Source organism: Schistocerca gregaria, chromosome X (assembly GCF_023897955.1).
Source record: "Schistocerca gregaria isolate iqSchGreg1 chromosome X, iqSchGreg1.2, whole genome shotgun sequence".
NCBI classification, from domain to species: domain Eukaryota; kingdom Metazoa; phylum Arthropoda; class Insecta; order Orthoptera; family Acrididae; genus Schistocerca; species Schistocerca gregaria.
This window is the reverse complement of record NC_064931.1, coordinates 97,154,309-97,171,828: the sequence shown is the minus strand read 5'-3', so window position 1 is coordinate 97,171,828 and position 17,520 is coordinate 97,154,309. Positions and strand designations below refer to the sequence as shown.

Here is a 17,520-nt window from a genome sequence, read left to right as displayed (position 1 = left end):
TGATTCTCAGCAGACAGTCTTGAGATCAATTTGTATTAGTGTAGCACCCAACTAATGAGTCAGCTCTCATACCAGGCTCTACTACTAGCTCCACATGAAGTCAGCCTTTTTAATAGACATGGAACATTGCCCAATTTTTATTCAAAAACCTGAAGTGTTGCAGATTAGGCCAATGTTAATACATAAGTGAAAGACCTGATTAAATCTTTAATTAGTATGGTCATAAAACCCAACTAATTTTCCAGGAGGGAAGGGGGGCTACATGCCACTCAGCATGTAAATACTGAGTTTACCAACTGAGGCACTCAGTTTGGTAGAGGCTGAATCCAAGGCTGTGGCATGTGTGTTAAGTCCAACACAGTGGCCAGTGATTGCATGTCAAAATTCTTTCAAAATTTCATGGTTATATTGGTAATGGAGAGTACCATATTAACTGAATACTGTACCAGACAAGATGAGATTACCTCAGTCCTTTACCCTGTGAAATTTTTAGAGAAAGCTGCACTATCAACATACAAATAAAGTTTATGGAGTGATCACAAAACTTTATTAAACATAAGTGACCATTCATCGTAACTTTTAAAATATATGTTTATTAATTACTTTTTCAGTTTTGCATAAATTGAAAAATACAGATTGTTGTTACTTTTAGAATTTTGCACCATAAGAGTTTTGGAAAACAGTTTAAAAATTTCAATTAAAATTTCTTCACACTTCAACATTAAAAAATTGCCCTTACAATCAATATCCATACAAGCCAACCTTAAAATGAAAAAATTATGAATAAATATCAGTGAAGATGCTAACTATATTATACACACTCCTGAAACTTTTTCTTTTGCTTCAGTGGGCTGTTGCCAGGTGTCCAGTCCTCTTCATTGCAGCAGTCTGAGCATGAGCAGGAAGTGTCACTGTAACTATAAAGACCATTAAATATTAAATTCAACACTTGTTGCATAGCTCAACTAAACATTAAATTACATGAAAACAATTTTAAAATAGAACTTCTCAAATCCTGTTCGAAGACTATTCCTTCATATTTCATACTACCAACAGCCAAGTAATTTATCTTTTTCCTTTATTGACTTCTCTTGTTGCCCTGAAATGTTTGATGGATGGAACTATAAACACAAATGCAGATACCTGAATGTTAAGTTACCAAGAGTTCTCACTGCATAACTGATTGCTGCTGTAGTGTCATTAGGTCTTTTATAGTTTTAGGTTGTAATAAATACTTTATGTCTTTAAGCTGTGCCATCTTTCCCTGTGACCAATATGGCATTAGGGACATGCCAAATCTATTTTTCTATTTCTTGGTAGCCTCAAGATAAAGGTAAGTAAGATGATGCAAAATCAATGTCAACATTTGTCAGGACATTCAGTCACTCATGTGATACCTGAAGAGGCAATGGGACTTCTTTCCTGATATACCAATGCTCTGGATGGTGATTCACACCGAAGTTACTTGCTCCTACTTATGTTTTCAGCAGTAGAAAAACAAAGATAGCCAATATGCATGATACACAATTACAAGTCAGCCAAAATAGTAAACCGACTCATTAACCTGATAAGCCATTGTTAATAAAATGCAACAGTTTCATGGCACTGATACAAAGTGAGCTGAAATGGGGCAAACATTTAGTCTATGAATTGCATGTGAAGTACAAGCTGTTATCTGTTAAGGGTTCAAAAAGATGTATAAATGAGCAGTCGCTTACACCACCACAAAAAAAAAAAAAAAAAAAACCACACACACACACACACACACACACACACACACACACACACACACACACACACACACACACACACACACACACACACCACCCTTTAAGACTGTTGAGAGGTCTTTGGTGTAGTGCATGTTGGTTCTCCAGCACTCAATACTGACAATTTTGAACATTTACCTAACTGTCTACATGAAAATTTAGCTTTATCACTCTGACTACCATCTGCATCTTCCGTAAAAATTTCGTCCAATATGTGACAAATCTGCTCTGCACAAAATCCCCCTCACTAAGCTGCTGGACAATCATCATCTTGTACAGGTGGAACTTAAGATCATCATGTAAGATGCTGTGAACAATGTGACATACCCATCACTGCAGCCTGCTGTCAAGCTGATCATTTTGGACTAGCAACTGCCATTCTCACTCCGTCTACATTTTCCATAGTACAAACTGCAAGGGGAAGACCAGGTGGTTTCTTTTTCATGAGACATCCAGCACTTCTAATGCTGCAACCCATTGGAGTACAGTATTTTGATCAGGAACTGCACCTCACTGTCCACTTCAAATTTTGACAAAAGACATTGCACTGTGACAACAGAATCCTTGTCTCTGAAGTACTGCTTGACAGACATTATGCTCTATGCTCCAATGCTCCATAGTGACAAACTGCATTGTATGGGGAGTCTCCCAACATTCATTCAAGGTCAATACCACCTCCAATTGTTGTGTACTAGTGGTTCAAAAAACATGCGTTTCCTCTGCTCCACCCTATAGATCCTCTGACAAATTTGAACTGTTACAAATTATATGGATTCCTTATGCAATTTTGCAGACAGCAAGCAGTTAATAGTCTTGTAATTTCAATGGAGATTGACTTCTGGTTGGAAAAATAGCCTGGAAACATTTCATTTGTACAATTTAACCTCACTGTCTTTCCAACACTGGTGGCTAAAGACAGGACCCGTAGTGATTTTCTTTGATTAATCTCAAAGCAAGGTAACTGCATGCACAGTAATATATGCACTCTGATCATGATGTGCAGTGAGGATAAGTAGTACCCTTACAGTACAGATACTGCTAACTGGTGATCTATTAGAATTAATGATCCCAGGACAAATTTTTTGAAGAATGGCTTAGAAGATTGGCATGGGTTGAAATTTGCAATCAACCAAATGTTGACAAATTTCATATTATTTGGAAACAGTATACCACACAGGATAATCAGAAATGACAAACATCTATGTAAAATATCACTGATCAATAACGAGAATAAAAAAATCTTATGAAAGGAAGAAGTAAGGTGTCCAAAATAAAGATTGTACAGTAGTTTCACACTACAAATACTCTGAGTTATTGAGGAAAGTTTTAACTATATCAAGGAACATACATGTGTCAAACCTGTAAATCTAAAAACAGATTTAAGGTTATCTGGAATGCAGTGACAAGAGTATATCAGTTTAAATGATATCGCTTTAAATTATCAGTCACATTTAAGAGACATGTTTAATGATCATTTCTTGAATTCAGAATAAAATATAAAGATCCTAGGACCTACTGAACAAGCAACTTTAAAGCTTAAGAGTCTCTCCTCTGTATGGTGAGTAGCAACTATCCTTTTCATAATATTTAAAGTCTATCCGGGATGTTCCATTGTTTGATTTTGCCTGACAATTTTCTTTCATCCTGTAACCTAGTGCTGGTTTCCTTTGTTACTATTTTCTAATAAGTTACTCAGTATCCATCATTTTTCTTTTCTGTGTTTCTCCTGTCACCTTACAAACCCCACTGCATGCACTACTTATGAGCCACTAAGTATCAACTTTCTCAGCCATGCACAACAGATGCCTACAAGACCATACTGATTGGTGGTGCATCATCTCATGTCTTATATCACTCCCACCAATTTTAATCCCATACCCTCAAATTTATCACTCTTCCTAGGTCACTTATTTTCACATGTAATTTTATGCACCTTTCCTGTGCCATAGTTTATTATTCTCCTCCTCCGTTCCAATACCCCCCTACTAACTTTACCTAATCCAGTCCAATTTGCCATCCCATTTACATTTGTCCACCCACAGCCTAGCAACCCACATTACAATATTTTTATTTTTCTTTGATCTCTGTCTTCATGCCAATTTCAGTGTTTGCCTTTAATCATCAGCCTACTCCCTCAGATTTAATCTATGTCCCCTTTTCCATCCATTCCATCCTTTGTGATTTTTCCCATGTTTGTATGTATTTTGTGAACTTTTGGACAGTTGTGCAGTATTCATGAATTTTTATGCTTTTTATGCATTTTATCCACCACTGCTGATCCCTGATCCTTCCATCTGCATCAATACAGGAAAGTGTCCTTTTGTCTGGCCAGAACACAGACCCACATACTGTTCCTATGTTGCATAGCTCATTAATCCTCAAATGGCCTTGCCATCAAATTACCTGTCACAGATGCCACCCTTCCTTCCACAGTGACCATCTGCCAATCAACCTGTACTAGTCCTGCAAAACTGGATCAGGCCCAAACCTCGTGGCAGAACCTTATCTCCATTTGTAAAATTCTTCTGCTATAGTGATCCCAAATTCCTGGATCCCATTAGACAACAAAACTCTTGCCCTCCAGGAATTATAACGTTCACAACCCACCTCAAAAAACTTTCCACTGTTCACTTCCTACTTGTTTCTTTGACTACCAATATCCACCACCTCTAGAACAAGCTCCTAATCTCCCCACATCCCATCATAGCTGAAACCCTGTCTCTCAAAACAATCAAACCTTTCCTCCAAAAGCCTTAGCCCCACAGAAGTATCAGTCCTTTCTGAATGTCTCACCTTTTGTTCCACTCCCTAATTCCATTATGCAGGAATTTTTTCACCACCAACCCTACCCATCATACTCAACAGCAATATTGAACCCTGCCTGACCAACTGTGACCCACCTCCACAGTCCCCAAATCACACCCATTTTCTTTTGATAATTCCTATAAAAATTAAGAACTTCCAAGAAACAATAGAGACTGGTTACCACAGAATAAGCACTACCTCATCTGAAATATATAATGCATCACAGTATCAAAATTTTTCCAGACTGAAATATTATGCCGTTGTTAAGCTGCTAAATAAGGAAGGCAATATATCACCCACTAAACATGTGAATATGGACTGTCAACAGCACATTTTTCTAAAAATTTTGTAACTCAGTGGAAACTGAAGTGTAATGAGTTTTTTCAGTTACACTTTCATTTACATCATTTTCCTGATTTTGAGTTTTCATGAAAGCTGGTGTATTTGGATTCCTATATACTTTCCATTATTTTCACGTTTCATTTTGGTTGGTTGGTTTGGAGAAGGGGCCAGACTACACAGTCATCAGTCCTTCCAACCTTGGGATAACTAAAACCAATAAAACCTCACACTATAAAAAGGAACTACAATGGTCATAAAATTACAAATTGACAGGGAAGGAAGGAAAATTGTCATTAATGACGAAGCACATGTACAGAAGATAGACCCTCAAGATGGAACAGACCCCATAAAGAAAGAAGTGGGGGGCAGAGGGCAGGTGTGAACCACCAAGCCCAGTCAAAGCCAGCCCAATCAGGGTGAAGGGGGAGCAAGATTGATTGATTGGTTGGTTGGTTGGTTGGGTGGCTTAAAGGCAGGAGAAGGGACAAACTACGAGGTCATTGGTCACTTGTTCCTGATAAAACAATGTAACAAGTGTGAGAATAAAACAGAAAAAGGAAAAGCCACAAGAACAAAGGCAAGGCAATGAACACTAAATGGAACAAAAGAGGACAAGAAAATGCACACTAGGAACAGAAGAGGGTAAAACTTGAGAGTAGATTACAGTGGCTGGCCTACCATGAGAATAAAAAGTGAAAGCCAGCCACTCTCCAACACATTAAAACCTCCACCCTAAAAGCAGTAAGGTTGAGGACAGAGGGACAAAGGACATGCACTAAAACCTACATAGAAGTATTAAACTCACTCTCAGGGATAAAAAAACTAAAGCTGCTGTGGAGGTATTGTTGCCCAACACCGAAGGCAGGGTGCTGGGAAAGTTTAAAGCCTGTCACAGAGTGGCTAAAAGTGGGCAGTCCAGCAAGAGGTGGACGATCGTCATTTGTGAGCCACAGCAACACCGAGGTGGGTCCTCCCGACAGAGGAGGTAACTGTTAGCCACGCATGGCCACTGCGGAGCCGGCAGAGGACAACTGAATCCTTGCGACAGGCCTGCATGGAAGACTTCCACACATTCGTAGTCTCCTTAATGACAGTTTGTTGTGCGTGCTGTTATGCCACTGACTCCTAAACATACTTCAGACTAGTAGTCTACAGCACTTTAAGAACACTAATAGGTAGCAGAATATTTCAAAATTTTTTCACTCCTAACTTTCCACTGACATCTTTGTGAAAGACAACTTTCTATTTAAACTTTGTACAAATTATACTGAAAATTAGACTTAACATTATTTTCATCCAAGCTTCACGAGAACAAGTGAAGAGTACTAGAATGTGTTACTGTTGCCACTGATTAGTCAACCCATCCTGTATGTAGAATAAAACATTTTATTACAGTAAATTTGTTTCAATATTAATTTAAATTTCATCCTGCCATGATCAGTCTAAAGCTGTAACACATACCTTCCGTCACTGCCTGTATTATAGTCACTGCAGGTGCTACAGCTATCAGAATGGCTTTCTTCAGAGGAACTGTCTTCAGAGCAGGTTGAACAGCAGTCACTGCATGAAGAATCTAAAAGAAACATTGCAATTTAAATTGGTTTATAGAGTTTAACACTACACACGCTACATCTGCTAGTATCAGCAATAATCATTGTGAACACAATACCATTAAATACAGCTGGTCTGAATTTGAAGTACTGACTTAACAACATAATTGAAGCCAAGAGGCAAGTCAGGAATATCATGAACAAATAATGAACGTCTTTGAATCTGGGATTCTTTAACACTGTAGAGGCTGAGAATGTAAGTGTTAAATAACTTATGATTTTTTAAAGTATTTGAGATATAGCAATCCCTAACGGAAAGTTAAGAATGTCATAGGTTTGAACAGAATTAGCAGTATTTACAGGATTGTTTGCCTAGCGCTACCAATATAGGCCTACAGTGAACAATCTCAACAGTATTTCAGTACACTATTGTTCCTATTTGTAGTGTAAAATGTGTGGTTAAAATAGAATGACAAATGTTTGCCATGGCTGAAGATGTTAGAGCACGAGATAGAGCTTTAGTAGTGTTACCTCTGCGTCGTCTCCTGGACGTGCGCTTCATGCCGCAAGCAGCACGCCGTTCCCGGGCGCCAGCAGCCTTGCAGCGCTGCGAGGTGGCCTTCGGTGACGGCGACAGCTTCGACGCCTTCGCTTCTTTTTTAGACGGCGACAGCTTCGACGCCTTCGCTTCTTTTTTAGACGGCGACAGCTTCGACGTCTTCGCTTCTTTTTTAGACGGCGACAGCTTTAGCGCCTTTGCCTTCTCTACGATGAGTGCAGCATTTGCCTTGCTGGTTGCGAGCAGCGCCTTGCTCTGCGCCCTGGCCGCTGCCACCGCCGCGCGCGCTGCTGCCTTGCCAGCAGAGGCGGCCGCGCGCCCTTCAACCCTTCCCGCGATCGCCGCCGCCTTCCCTTCGGCCCTTCCCGCAGCAGCCGCGGCCCTGCCTTCCGCCCTTCCAGCGCGCGCCAACGCCCTACCTTCCGCTCTGCAGGCGGCTACTGCCACTCTTTCCATGGTGCCTGCTACACCACCAGTCCTCGCTTTCTGGACTAGACCACTGTCCTCCATCATGGACTTCTCTGTACCTCTCGTTCTCTCTCTCCTTACCTTGTTTCGCTTTTTCTGAGACGGTTCTTCGTTTTCTAGTTGTATAATTTGTGTTTCCTCTGTGTCCTGCTGTGCTTCCACTTCCGCCATACCTTCTTCGGACATCGATCTGGCTTCCACCAAACAACCTAAGAAAGTGTTAGATCTCTAATGTATACACGTAGTAACAAAGGGCACCAAAAGGTTCCCCAAATATATTAAAACTATGTTGTATCTAGAGCTTGTTCTGCACTCATACCTTCAAAACAGTCCCCTTTAGAGCAAATACACCAATCTAAAAACTTCAGCCACTTTAAACATACTACTCTAAAAACGAGAACGCACAAGGGGAAGGCCTCAGTCACGGCCAACCGATTAGGCGCAAATTTGGCAGGTTGCTTGTGTAAAACCTAAAACGAAGGAATCTAAGATATTTTGGGTCAACACCACGTCTTTGAGAAAAATCACCCCTGAAGGTTATGACGAGCAATGGACTCAAAATTGGCGGGATCGACAGATAATTGTCAATAGAGCATTTTTCCATCATCAGGTATGGAATCCGAAAACGCATTCTATACCAGAAATCGAAGAAAGAACTTTTACAACTGTCGCTTCTGTACCCACATGGTAAATGCTTTTTGCCAACAACACTGATAGCGCAACGGCTAAGGTAACTAACTGGGAATCAGCAGGTTAAAAACTATTTACAGGCTTCAGAATTGCAGTATGCCTCTGGAAACGCAGCGGGAATTGCACAACCGCAATGACAATAACTATTTACAGCATAATTTATAACCAACTTTCGGCACCGATTTTTCAGGCAACGATATCGTATGCGTGGTACGCATCCAAATTAATTCCCGAAAAAAGACATTTTTAAATGTAAACAAAGTGTTTTCCTCCGAGTCTTTGGTAGGAACAGTGCAGCTTTCGAAAGATTGCTTTCATTAGAGGTTCTTGGTGCCGTGAGTATATTTGTTTCAAATTTTTATATGACAAGTACCATGCATCTAGTTGTTCGACGAAAAGTGAGGACACGTAACAGTGACTAGAAGAGCCATTGTAAAGTGACCTGGAGTAAGATTGTAGGTGTTTACTACCCCCAAGAGGTTTGAGAAATTTGCCTACCTTATTCATTATTGATTTACTTACCTTATTAACCCTCCTATCCCTATCAATTGAAATATGGAAAATACAAACGAAAGAATAACATTCGCTAAGTCTCTTCGGGATTCGAATCTGGGTTCTCCGATTCCCAGCCAGTTACCTTACCCGTTGCGCTATTTTTTGTTTTTCATTTTGTTTGATATAGTTCGTCGCGTTTGGTCTGGGCGGACGTCACAAGATATCCGTTCAAGTTGATCATTGATGATTTCACTCAGTTTTTTTTATTACAGAGAGCACGCAGCCCTCTGACCGAACACGCTGAGCTACCGTGCGCTGTCGGCGAAAAGCTTTTACCATGTGGGTACAGAAGCAACAGTTGTAAAAGTTTCTTTCCTCGATTTCTGGAAAACTATGCGTTTGCGGACCCCATACCTGATGAAAAATGCTCTATTTACAATTATCTATCGATCCCGCCAATTTTGAGTCCATTGCTCGTCATAACCTTTAGGGGTGATTTTCTCAAGAACGTGGTGTTGACCCAAATTATCTTAGATTCCTTCGTTTGAGGTTGTACACAAGCGACCTGCCAAATTTGCGCCGAATCGATTGGCCGTGTCTGAGGCCTTCCCCTTGTCAGACGATTGTGCCCGACAGTTGCCCATTATTTTCTGTGCCAGTTCTCTCTTGACACATGAAATAGTATTTCTGTGCTAAGGTATTTGGATCCGCACAAACATACCTCCAGTTTTCGACAGCCAGTGTTTCGAGCGGGCCGTGTAAAGCGATTGTCTTGAGCCCCGACTGAGGTACGCCTGTATGCATAAAACTAGTATTGTGTTCTAGTGTTGAGACTCAGCCGCACAGCAAGGAAACTGGTCCCACTGGACATGGATGTCCTGCTGGTATACTATAGCAGAGTTTCCTTCGAGCTTTTTATGGAGGCTCCGAAGGGTTTTACCAGCAAGTGACTAAAGATTACAGACTATTTTGGCAGTGTTCTTTGAACGTTTACTGTATTTAGTGAAGTGCGTTTCCATTTCTATTCAACGTGACTATAACAGTTCCATAGCATCACAATCATTCTTATAAAAGTTTAAGCCCTGTAGCGAATAAAACCTTCTACAGGAGCCCCCACTTTGCGTGCTTCCCCTTATACCTTCCACCATTGCTGACATGTGGGTCAAATCTTCACTACAACTTTTCATCGTTGCGTATATGAAGTGAGCTACGTATGGTGAGTATGGAAGAAATTTGATCTAGCTTTTCATCTACATCTACATTTATACTCAGCAAGCCACCCAACAGTGTGTGGCGGAGGACACTTTACGTGCCGCTGTCATTACCTCCCTTTCCTGTTCCAGTCGCGTATGGTTCGCGGGAACAACGACTGCCGGAAAGCCTTCGTGCGCGCTCGAGTATCTCTAATTTTACATTCGTGATCGCCTCTGGAGGTATAAGTAGGGGGAAGCAATATATTAGATACCTCATCCAGAAACGCACCCTCTCGAAACCTGGACAGCAAGCTACACCGCGATGCACAGCGCCTCTCTTGCAGAGTCTTCTACTTGAGTCTGCTAAACATCTCCGTAAATCTATCACGCTTACCGAATAACCGTGACTAAACGCATCGCTCTTCTTTGGATCTTTATCTCCTCCGTCACCCCGATCTGATACGGATCCCACACTGATGAGCAATACTCAAGTATACGTCAAACGAGTGTTTTGTAAGCCACCTCCTTTGTTGATGGACTACATTTTCTAAGGACTCTCCCAATGAATCTCAACCTGGTACCCGCCTTACCAACAATTAATTTTATATGATCATGCCACTTCAAATCGTTCCGCACGCATACTCCCAGATATTTTACAGAAGTAACTGCTACCAGTGTTTGTTCCGCTATCATATAATCATACAATAAAGGAGCCTTCTTTCTATGTATTCGCAATACATTACATTTGTCTATGTTAAGGGTCACTTGCGACTCCCTGCACCAAGTGCCTATCCGCTGCACATCTTCCAGCATTTCGCTACAATTTTCCGATGCTGCAACTTCTCTGTATACTACATCATCCGCGAAAAGCCGCATGGAACTTCCGACACTATCTACTAGGTCATTTACATATATTGTGAAAAGCAATAGTCCCATAACACTCCCCTGTGGCACGCCAGAGGTTACTTTGACGTCTGGAGACTTCTCTCCATTGAGAACAACATGCTGTGTTCTGTTTGCTAAAAACTCTTCAATCCATCCACACAGCTGATCTGATACTCCGTATGCTCTTATTTTATCAGGTGACAGCGCGGAACTGTATCTAACGCCTTCCGGAAGTCAAGGAAAATAGCATCTACCTAGGAGCCTGTATATAATAACTTCTGGGTCTCATGAACAAATAAAGCGAGTTGGGTCTCTCACGATCGCTGTTTCCGGAATCCATGTTGATTCCTACAGAGTAGATTCTGGGTTTCCAGAAACAACATACGCGAGCAAAAAACATGTTCTAAAATTCTATAACAGGTCGACGTTAGAGATATAGGTCTATAGTTTTGCGCATCTGCTCGACGACCCTTCTTGAAGACTGGGACTACCTGTGCTCTTTGTGACCGATTAACCAATCGTTTGTATGTCACCTTACTGTACGTTCTCATTACGTCCTTCGGAGACCTTAGGTATGATAGAACTTTATGACTATTGACCAGGAATCAACTACACGGAATCCGCAATTACTAGAAACAGATGAAGGTCATGTTACTCTGCACCTGGGTGTCCATTTTTGGCTACGATGGTGGACTGTCATTGGAACTATTGCTGGTTAGTTTCTGGGTCATAGCCGTAACACTTTCGTCAACAGAGAACCTGAAAAATAAAGTATGGATCATCTTTAAGTAGCGTAGATTACCTGTAAACCACCAGGAGTGTTTGTTGGTATGCTGCGCTACGTATGTTTTGCAAAGATGAAAATAGAGAAATCCAAATCTCTTATGTTTCAAGTATTTAGTGCTTTACTGTTTGGTTTGTACCTTAGCCCTATTTTGGCGACAGTTCTCTTTAGTTGCGTCTAAATATTTCCGACGTCCAAAAACCGATTGGTGGAGTCACTTATTTGTCTTAGAGATGGCCTGATTATGAATTTAGTAGCTGTACTGTGGTATGTCTATTGTTGCAGACGAGATTTGTTTGCTATGACCTTTGTTCTGTTTACTTTCTGCACTTGAGAGATTTTACAAAGCTGTCAAAAATATAGAAACTACTGAACAAAGAGGTCGCATTGCTCTCTGGTCAGACGTCGCTAAACCGACAAACTACGACAATACGAAACTGGAAATTGTTGACCAACATCTAACCAGACCACGCCACTCATACCCACTTGTTACACTATTTCAAGAAGGATGTATGGATGGCTCATAGCTGTATTTGGGTCTACGCTAAACTATTTGCTGCAAAAAATCTGGAGCTGTGATTTCACCTCTCACTAGATAGCCACAGATGTTGATTCAAGGGAGTCACAGCCCTTCTCCCAACCTAAGTGTTGTCAAGAGCATTTACACGTTTGCACGCATTTTTTCCATCCACCTTCCGAAAAACATAGCACGAAAACAATTTTTAAGTGTCAAGTAGCTCTAGGAAATTACAGAAGCTACGTTCGACACGGCACTTTCACTTGCCTGCACAAGAGCAAATTCACATTGATCGACTTCCGGACTGAAAATTCACAGGGAATATTCCACCTGGGTAATTATTCCTGACAACCGGAAGTATTTCACAAATCAGTAGGTAGATTCCAAGTCCAGGAAGTTTGATGAGGTAACAAGGGGGTACTATCAAATTACCTTCAGAATGTTAATTGAAACAATTACCTATATTAACAGTGTCCTTTGTTCACGACAGTAGCATTCTTTTTACATGAGCGAGGTTGACGCGGACGTACCCAGCGAGGAACAGGGGAGGGCAGATGTTCCTAAAGTCTTCGCGGACCGAACTCTCGCCGGGTTCCGCCAAACACACGGTTTCCACTCCAGTATGAAGAAAGGCATAACATGTAATGTGTATTGGCAAATAGCGGACGTACCCAGAGTTGAGAAAACTCATTCACCGCGTAATCAACGCCCATCCCTTGCAGTATGCTTTTAAGCCTGGTATGTGTTAATACATGTGACTTTCACTTAAAGGGTCTGAACTTTAGGGTTCTCTAAGGCTTCATTCTTCCGACATCCTGCGATGCTCTAGCATTATCTGGCAAGCAGATTGAGCATGTCAGTATGGCATCCGACAAGTCATGACAAAATTACTGGCGATTTCGTGGTAACTTCTATGAATACGCGTTTATGCAACACCGCAGGCTGAGTGTTTAAGCCTGTCGCCGAGACGTTCGTGATTTGACACTGACTAATTTCTGTATTAAATTTAAGACCATAAGATGATTCCAGTCTATACTATTTAATGAAAGCAAAATACGTAAGTCAGCTTATTTGTGACAGTAGCTTGCCATTGCACAAATGTCTAATGAGCTTCCAAGTTTCAAAACAATGAGTTTTTAAAAGAAACCATATGTATACACCCGAAAACTAAAATTCTGCCTTATTAACTCTTGGCATGGATTTATTGTCTGACATATGATTTGCAATAAGAAGTATTCTGTTTAATGTGTCAGATGACAAATCTATTTTAAATCACTTATAACTTCATCTCCTTGTTGTAATTACTTGGCATTTCATTTACATATGCAAAAGATAGTGGATCTAAATACTTTGCTTAAAGTGGTAAGTATATAGTCAGAAATTTGACATTTTTGCTGTATGAAATTTCAACATTCTTTCCATTAGTAGCCTACACGCCGAGATGTTTGCTATACTTTTACTTCGTTCGTTGTCAAATGGCATGTCACGAAAATATCTGCTACACTATTTCGTAATATGACGATTGTGAGACCTGTTATCGGTATATGACTAATTACCGGTTGATGTAGCTTTCATAAATCGAGTCGTGCTGGTTTAATAGCCTTTCCTTCCATTCACCGAGGCCTTAGATGTCAACCTTAGTGTTTGAAGCTAAACTCTAGGTCTGTACCTGAACTAAGATTTCGTAGGCATTTGTTGGGTTCGTCGCCTAATCCACGATCGAAACACTTTCAGGACGCAGACTAGGTCGTGACAGATACACGACCTAAGCACACCCTTAACAGTTCTGATGAAATTTCGTTGTAGTGTACAGTCATGCAAATACCTGAGTTAAGATCTTAGAAATTTAAGCGAAATTTGATCGTTGTATACTGCTTTCCGTCATCAACACTTTCACCCCCCAAGGTGGAAGACTAGTGCACTTCCTCTTTATCCGCAGTATCAGCCAGGGGCTGTCAAAAATTTGGGTCTTAAACAGAAATGGGATTGGTTACACAGCATGTTCCGTTATATACAAAGTATGTTTTCCTTCAATAGCAGTAATATGAGTAAATGAAAATGTATATCATATTTACCAATTTGATTTCTATCGTAATAGGTGGGCAAAGTATTTTAAGGCATCAATTACATATTCTTCATATCGTAATCAAATATGACCATATAAAGTTTAACCGTTATTGTAATCGGTCCCCTACCGTTTCTTCGTAGCACGAATGTTCTCTACCCACTTTCGCTTTATACTGAACAGACGTAATAAACCTCGTTTGACAACCTCAGGCATTCCTACCCCTTCGTAGTGGGTTTGTATAGCCGTCTTTCCTATAAGGTCAGCAGCCTACTTAAGGGTGAAAATATTTTCTATTTTACGGACAACTGTATATGGATATCTATCAAAGACCCATAACTAGACAATTATCCGGGGAAAGAAAAATGTGGAGAATTAACAGGAAAAATCTCTTTGATAAAGGGTTAAAAAAGGCACAACAAAACTGAGGAAATGGATGGGGTGGAAAAAAAGCAGCCATACCGGATTTTTTGCAGCCACGAAAGTGTTTTTGCCAAGACAGTCAAAGAGCCATAAGCTGATACAGTCTTCGGAGAAGCATGTTTCTTTTTTAAAAAAAACTGCTAATGTTTACAATAAGATCGTGTAGCGATATTAGAGTTCTTGGCATTTTAGATGTAGTGCATCAGTCTTCGTTCGCAGTACTTTAGTGAACGTGAAAAATCGTAATCTGGGAATTTTCCTTTAAAACAAGTATCACCAGTTAAATTTTCGTAAGAGCAGACAGCCGCACTCACGATGTCGACCAGTCTTAGGCCGTTATCATGCTGGCGTCGCTCCAAATCAAATGGGCCTTTTCGAAAATCCTTAAACTGAGACTAAGTGAGACAAGATTTCGTACGGAACTGTAAGCCCTTCGCTAACAGCAGTTTCGATCTTGCCGTACACCGAAGACAAGTATTCAGTAAAGCTTTCTATCACGTAAATTGGCTATCTGTGGCACAGTCTAACTCCGGAAATCTCCAAATATACTGTGAACATGGAATTAATCATAAAAGTACATGTACTATCTAGCTTTAAATTTAACGTGCCAGACAACTTATCGTAATACGTGGGCAACGAGTTGTAAACTTAATGGAAACCATCCTATTATCAAACGTACAAGTTTCTGTTCTAAGGAACCGCATTATAATAATTTAACGACCCCGCACCCTTTTCTACAACTCTTAATACCATTATGCTCTTTGTTCCATTTCGCTTTCGCAGTGTTTTATATTTCAAAAGCATCAAACAAAAGCCCAAGAAAGACTTATTCACACCTCTCAATTATGAGCAACAATTTCACAAGGAACCTATTTCTGTTGCTTACTACAGACCTCAGTCCATTATACCCTCGCAATGAATAGAGGAAAACTTACCACAAACACTCCATACCCTAATAAAACAAACAAAACCGAACCACAAACCGTTTATAAGCGGTAGCCCCAACAACAGCGACAGCGGTAGCCGAACTAACGAGCCCCTCATTCAGTGACATCAAAAGATTGGCGGTGAGGGCGCCACTGGTGTCACATAAGACGCCCCCTTTCTCTAAAAGATACATCAGGTTCAATATTTTAAGCATTTTCAGTGAATTTTCGCAAAAATACCTCCATCATAAAGAAAAGCTTTTAATACTACACAGGCGTCGAATATCGTGTTATCGTTCTTCCTTTATTCGTAGACTTGTGTGTTCAGAGGTTGTGTGTATTCTCTTCTGAGTGATATGAATATTTCACTTATTTAAAAATAATTTAATTCTGTTTTTTACGACATTTTCGGACAAAGAGTAGAAATTTATTATGCTTATAGATGGGAGGGATGAGGACCCAATCGAAAAACTGTTGAGGCTACACCTGCCAAAAAGTCAGACTTCCTCGATCATGTTGGCTCTCAGGCTGTATTTAACAACAATTGTCGGTTTACTGATGTTTTGTAAAGTATACGTCTCCACAGCCAAAAACACACTTATCTTGGAAGTAATTAAATACCAGACGTCCTCTTGCCTTCCTCTCATGTAGATAAAAAAAAAAAAATTACACGAAATTCAGCACTGCACAAAGCATGACCACACCGTTATAAATAGCACGTAGGATAAAACAAACAAATTAAACAGAATAATCTCAATTCTTACGTGTTAATATTGACAAGTACCTTAAATAGAAGTAACATGTTGAAGGTCCTCTTAAACGTCTAAGCTTTTCAACTTTTGGCTTACAGATAATATAATATTTTGGAAATATTTTGGAAATTAGAATGTCAATAAGTACACTTAGTTTAACAATTTCGATTCACCACTTTCATATGACATGTTCTGTGTCAATTCGTCATTGAAGGAAAAAGTGCTTTCATTTCTCCGAACGTGTAGGTAAGAATACGTGGAGTCCACTCCAGATCCTAATGCAGACAGCCCTTTAAGCAGTTGGACATGTTGACAATACTCTCACAGTAGGCTACGTGTACCCCCTCATACAGTTTGTTGTTAACAGTCAACCGCGTAGAGAGAAGAGGAGACTGACAGATTTAATATTGTTAATCAAATCACTGTGTTAAATGAAGGACAAACACATAAATGAAACTTCCTGGCAGATTAAAACCGTGTGCCGGACCGAGACTCGAGCTCGGGACCTTTGAATTTCGCAGGTAAGTGCTCTACCAACTGAGCTACCCAAGCACGACTCACAGCTTTAGTTCTGCCGGTACCTCGTCTCCTACCTTCCAAACTTCACAGAAGCTCTCCTGCTACCGTGGCAACGGCGTCCATAATACCTGGACTAGAGGGCTCTGTATATACAGATAGGCACACTTAACCTTGTACTCAGTTGGTAGAGCACTTGCCCGCGATAGGCAAAGGTCCCGAGTTCGAGTCTCGATCCGGCACACAGTTTTAATCTGCCAGGAAGTTTCATATCAGCGCACACTCCGCTGCAGAATGAAAATTTCATTCTAATCACATAAATGGTCAGCACGATACCATATTTTACCACGGAGAAAGTAGTTTGCGAGTTGTGTGGCGGAGTGAGCGTATTCTGAGTCCCCTTCTACTTTCTATTCCTTCTCGGACGGTACACATTAAGCAAGACCGTCAGTACTCTGCAAGGGCCCAAATTTCTCTACTTTAGTGCCGTGGTGATTACCAGAGATGTTAGAACAAGTACCACGTTTTTGACTCTCTTTGGCACGTAGGCTCTCCGGATTTTGTGTGCACGTCACCTCTCTTGCAATGTCTACCTCGCCAATTTACTGGGCTCTTCGTGACACTTTTACGCTGACCAGACAAACCCACAGCAATTCGTGTAGCTTTTCTTTGAATCTTTTCTGCCTCTCCCGCTTATCAAATTTAGTAAGGGTCCAAGATTGACGAAAATGCTCAAGAATTAGTTGAACGAGGGTCTTGTAACAGACCTCTAATGAACGAA

At 40.6% G+C, this 17,520-nt stretch overlaps 1 protein-coding gene across 1 annotated transcript; it reads right to left on the bottom strand.

Moving 5' to 3' along the window:
- Window positions 1-577: 577 nt before the first annotated feature.
- Window positions 578-15,589, bottom strand: LOC126298551 (axoneme-associated protein mst101(2)-like). Its single transcript, XM_049989907.1, has 4 exons — window positions 15,529-15,589; window positions 6,998-7,702; window positions 6,378-6,489; window positions 578-917 (listed from the first exon to the last, which is right to left on the bottom strand). Exons 1-4 carry the CDS (start codon window positions 15,587-15,589, stop codon window positions 812-814), a joined length of 984 nt encoding a protein of 327 aa, XP_049845864.1. The 3' UTR covers window positions 578-811.
- Between the last annotated feature and the right edge of the window lie 1,931 nt (window positions 15,590-17,520).

What these genes read in the sequence shown, in the direction of transcription:
- LOC126298551 (XM_049989907.1), bottom strand. Translation starts at nt 15,589, where the DNA reads ATGAGGGGCTCGTTAGTTCGGCTACCGCTGTCGCTGTTGTTGGGGCTA. An exon ending in GTCCAGGAGACGACGCAGAG is followed by an intron (nt 6,490 to 6,997) that starts GTAACACTACTA and finishes TGTTTCTTTTAG; the next exon opens with ATTCTTCATGCAGTGACTGC. An exon ending in AATACAGGCAGTGACGGAAG is followed by an intron (nt 918 to 6,377) that starts GTATGTGTTACA and finishes TGGTCTTTATAG; the next exon opens with TTACAGTGACACTTCCTGCT.